The sequence below is a fragment of the Chrysochloris asiatica genome, unplaced genomic scaffold (genome assembly GCF_000296735.1).
Source record: "Chrysochloris asiatica unplaced genomic scaffold, ChrAsi1.0 scaffold00016, whole genome shotgun sequence".
NCBI classification, from domain to species: Eukaryota; Metazoa; Chordata; class Mammalia; order Afrosoricida; family Chrysochloridae; genus Chrysochloris; species Chrysochloris asiatica.
In genome coordinates, this window is record NW_006408534.1 from 25,016,215 (window position 1) to 25,021,520 (window position 5,306).

Here is a 5,306-nt window from a genome sequence, read left to right on the forward strand (position 1 = left end):
CGCATGATAGAATTCTGCAAAATCAATAATTTGTTCATTTCAAATACCTTCTTTAGACAGCATAAGAGATGATTATACACATGGACCTCACCAGATGGAATACACAGAAATCAAATTGACTACATATGTGGAAAGAGACGGTGGAAAAACTCAGTATCCATCAGTCAAAACAAGGCTAGGGGCAGATTGTAGAACAGACCATAAATTGCTCATATGCAAATTCAAACTGAACCTGAAGAAAAAAAATGAAGTCCACAAGAGCCAAAATATGACCATGAATATATCCCACCTGAATTTAGAGATCATCTCGAGAACAGATTTGATACATTAAGCACTAAAGACCAAAGACCAGAAGAGTTGTGGAATGACATCAAGAACATCATACATGAAGAAAGCTAAAAATCATTAAGAAGACAAGAAAGAAAGAAAAGATCAAAATGATGTAAGAAAAGGCACTGAAAATTGCTCTCCAGCATAGAGATGCTAAAGCAAATGGAAGAAATGAGGAGGTCCAAGAGCTGAGCAGAAAATTTCAATGGTCAGCTCGAGAAGACAAGGTCAAATATTACAACAAAATGTGCAAAGATCTGGAGTTAGAAAACCAAAAATGAAGAACACACTCAGCATTTCTCAAGCTGGGGGAACTGAAGAAAAAAATTCAAGCCTCGACTTTCATTGTTGAATGATTCTCTGGGCAAATTATTGAATGATGCTGAAAGCATCAAGAGAAGATGGAAGGAATACACAAGAGTCACTGTACCGAAAGGAAATGGTTAATGTTGAACCATTTCAAGAGGTAGCATATGATCAAAAGCCAGTGATACTGAAGGAGGAAATCCAATGTGCATTGAAGGAATTTGCAAAGAATAAGGCTGCAGGAATCCATGGAATAAAAACTGAAATCTTTCAAGAAAGTGAGGCAGCACTGGAGGCACTCATCTATGCCAAGAAATTTGAAAGAGAACTATCTGGCCAACTGATTGGATGAGATCTGTATTTGTGTCCAATCCAAAGAGAGGTCACCCAACGGAATGCGAAAATCATCAGACAATATCTTTGATATCCCATGCGAGTAAAGTTTTATAATTATGGTGTTAGTGAAAAATATTTAAAGAACCATGGACAACCAGAAGATGAAACAAATATGTCTTGGAAGAAGTGCAGTCAGAATGTTCTTAGAAGTGAGGGTGGCAAGGCTTCATCTCCCATACTTTGGGCATGTTATGAGGAAGGACTGTCCCTGAAGAAGGGCATAGTAGAGGGTCAGTGAAAAAGCAGACACTCCTCAATGAGATGGGTTGAAATAGTGGCAGCAACAATGAGCTCAAAATAACAATTGTGAGGCTGGTTTAGGACTAGGCAATGTTTCGTTCTGTTGTATAGAAGAGTCACTGTGATTCGGAACCAATTCTATGCCACCTAACAACAACAAATTCTATGGATGTTTCTCTTTCAGTTTATTCCTTTTTTTTTTTTTTTTTAATCATTAGCAATGGGATTATAATTTTTTTTCTACTTAATTTTAACTGATTAATGTAATATACATTATATACTGGAGTCCTGGTGTGGTGCAGTGAGATAATGCATCAGACTATGAAGTCGTTTGAACTGCAAGGTTGATGATTCAAGCTTACCAGCTAGCTACTCCTTGGACACCCTATAGAGAGAGGGTTGCTATGGGTTGGAATTGATTTGACAGCACTTAACAACAACATTATATACTGCTTAAGATAGTGTTTAACAGTTTATGCATAACTTTTAGAGTTAGACTGAAAGATAAAATAGGCTTTTAACTTGAGATTCTTTACCTACTAGTAGAGGGTTCCCATATGTATATGCATTGATTATTTTTATCTTTCAGTGATAAAATGATCTGATCTGTTTGCTCTGCACATTATTGCCTGTGAACTTTTTAGGTCCAGATATGAAATTAAAGAATATTCTTTATTATAATGAAATGAAGATATTTCTATAAAGTTCTTTCACTAAGCTTTATTTGAAACACCTGACCCCGAAGCCAATTTATAGGAATCTGATGTTTGGCACTGTATTGGTAACCTCACAGTAGGCAGTTCAAACACACCAGCTGCTCTCATAAACAGTACACAGAATCCTGAGTCGGAACTGATTCAATGGCTCACAACAGCAACAATCATGAGACACCTGAGTGTGCTATTTTAACCTTCACTGTCTTATGAAGTTTCGACTAGTTAAATAGAGTAAGGTATTGCAAAGTCTAGAGAAGATAAAGTTATAACTGGTTGCAAATTTGGTAATAACTCTAATACTTTTTTTTAAAAGAGATTATTGATTCAGTATAGAAAATTTAAAAATAAGATACTATAGTTGTTAAAATAAGTAGTCTGAAAACAGCTCAGAGGCTCATTTTCATGTCTGTTCCCAAAGTCCCTATTGTTTCCTTAAAACAAATTAAAAAGCAATAGTCTGTTCAAAGAAACAAAAATAAAAAACATGATTTCATACCTCTTTGCCTTTTACTAGCAAAAAGAAACATAATGAGAATTATGACTAACATTGTTGTTGTTAAATGCTGTCAAGTCGGTTCTGACCCATAGCGACCCTGTATAGGGTTTCCGAGGAGTGGCTGGTGAGCTTGAACCACCAATCTTGCAGTTCAAATGACCTTGCAGTCCAGCGCATCTAACTGTAGCACTGCACCAGAACTCGATGACTAACATAGTACAATGTTAATTAATTTTTTCTGGGGTGCCACAGAACTTTCTAAATTATTCAGAGGAAAAATGTGTATTTCTAAGTGGCACAGTCGTGTGAATTGTTTGGTGGTGGTTATTTTCATGAGATCTGAGCTGTAATCTGGCTTAAAGGAACCTTGGAGAGTATGTAACCACCTTCCTTCTACTGGTTCTCCATCTGTCATCTTGTTTTATAAGTTTGTTAATGTTCATGTAAGTTAAACTAAAACATCTGAACATGAATTCTTGTCCATGAATGTTCATGAAATTATGATTAGTTTAAAAAATCCCCATTGTCCTATGTTTGCCAGCTCTTCACCTGCGAGACTATGAAGATATGATCCCCGCTGTGGAGATTTACTCTCTGTTAGCAGTCTGTGCCTGTGCTAGTAGAGCTTTTGGTACCTGTTCAAAAGCTTTTATTAAACTGGAATCTTTAGAAACACTCAGTCCAGAACAGAAACAGCAATATGAAGATCTTGCTCTAGAAATCTTCACCAAACATACTCCAAAAGACAACAGAAAGTCTGAAATGGACAGCCTTCTTGAAGGGTAGGCTCATTGTAATTAGTAAATGCCTTTCTAGTTTATTAAATGCTTGCACTTCTAATGTCCTATATATGTATGTATGCATGTATGAATATAATAGCATGATAATCACTAAATTTTGGAAGTTACCCTATTTTATTTAGCCTTACAAATGTAATAGTGCTTATTTACTCATTGTTAGAATATTGTATTTGAAGTAGATCATGAGCTTTTCTCTATTTTCCATTTTAGAGTAATAGCTAAATTAAATTCATCTAATTTTATGTTTTGAGGTATGTTTCATTGTTTTTACTTTTATTTTTACAGTGGGGAAGGAAAACTGCCAACATGTGTTGCCACTGGAAGCCCGATCACTGAATATCAGTTCTGGATGTGCAGTGTGTGTAAGCACTGTGTTCTGGCTCAGGAAATAAGAAACTACAACTTCTGTCCCCTGTGCCATAGTTCAGTTGGATAAGTTGTATTTAATTGTGAAATATATGTAGCATATAAACATAGGTAGTACTGGTCAGTTACTCTAAACATATGAAAATCATCTCATTTCATGGTTTTCTTTTTATACAAAATTATATGTTAATAATATGATCATATAAATGTTTATACTAAAGTATAGGTATGAAATAATGAGGTTGGTCTTAATATGTAATTTATGATAATTGATCTTATTTTTATATCTAATCTATCTTATGGTTGGCTATATTATACTATGGAAAGATTCCAAACATGTATTTTTCATAGTGTCACAGTTACTAATTCATAATAAAAGAAGAAAAAAAATACCTTTGGGGAGGGATAAGGGAATTAAAACGGGAATGGGTTACAGTTGGATTTCGAGAGTGATATGCCCTGTATTATAGGAAGGTTGACACTTTTAGTACTGAAATGAGCCCTATTTCTAGCTCTGTTTACTTTAAGTGTTAATGCTTCTAGAATTTATTCTCAGAAGGGAGAAGGCATGTTAAGATAGCTTGTTACAGTTTTAATAGCTGCTAGCAATTTTATTCTATAAATTATTAAAATCTACCCTTTAGTCTCTTCCAGAAGATGGTATTTAGTCTTCTTATTATGCAAAAAACTTTTCTTTATTTATAGTGACATAAATTTCAATTCAAAATATTCATTTTGAGTATAGTTACAGTTGAAATAATACCACTATGTTGACCCCTTCATTTAAGCAACTATGTGCTGTAGGGAACTTTTCTTCTTTGATGTGTGTGTGTTTAAATTCATTATCATTAGAGAGAAAAAATTGTAATTAATAGTAGATAATTGTGGCGCTGTGGGTTGATGCACCAGACTGCAAGCCCATTTGAACTGCAAGGTTGGTGGTTCAGGCTCACCAGCTTCTCCTCGGACACCCTATACAGGGTTGCTATGGGTTGGAACTGACTCGACGGCATTTCACAACAACAACAACAATTTCTTACCTATTTTACATTGCTGATATTGCCCTTTATTTAATTCTCATGTACTTGTGTTCTCTCATTTTGTGATTAAAGACCAGAATTTGACAGTTTCATTGAGATTGCTGAGGTTTGGCTGGAGTTGAATGAGATACTGAATAAAAAAAAAGTATGCAGGATTGTTATTGTAGCTACAATACTTAGATTAATTCACTGCCTGATTTTGATGTGTATTTGTTTGTTTTCTTTTACAGACAAGTTAGCCTGATATAGATTGGGACTAGTGATCTATAAAAAGAGGTTTAGAGTCCACGTGAGCTTGGAAAAGATAGCTAACTCAAATCTGTAAACAAAATGAACAGACCAGAAGTGTGAGAAATTTCTGTGCTGGTGTGTCATATAGGAAATTACCTTGGCACAGTGGTAACCTCCAAATACCCTACCAAGCAAGTTCCCTCAGAGGCCTTCGAACAGAAAGGCTCATAAGCCAAATTAGAATCCTTAAGTCACATGGTTTATTGAATCAATTTAAAACACAGTGAAAAGAAAGGAGAAAGTGATAAGGTATATTAACACTATTGGCATAGCGTGCCAGTGGGTAGAAAGACCACACTACCTGAATCTTGAGTTATAAAATATT

At 35.1% G+C, this 5,306-nt stretch overlaps 1 protein-coding gene across 1 annotated transcript in view; it reads left to right on the forward strand.

The window, feature by feature from the left end:
• The window catches only part of WDR35 (WD repeat domain 35), a 103,116-nt gene extending 99,396 nt beyond the window's left edge, over positions 1–3,720 (forward strand). Inside the window, exons 23-24 of the mRNA XM_006835310.1 lie at positions 3,026–3,266; positions 3,570–3,720. Of these exons, the coding sequence (XP_006835373.1) occupies positions 3,026–3,266; positions 3,570–3,720 (392 nt within the window). The remainder of the gene's footprint in view (positions 1–3,025; positions 3,267–3,569) is intronic.
• Positions 3,721–5,306: the final 1,586 nt, after the last annotated feature.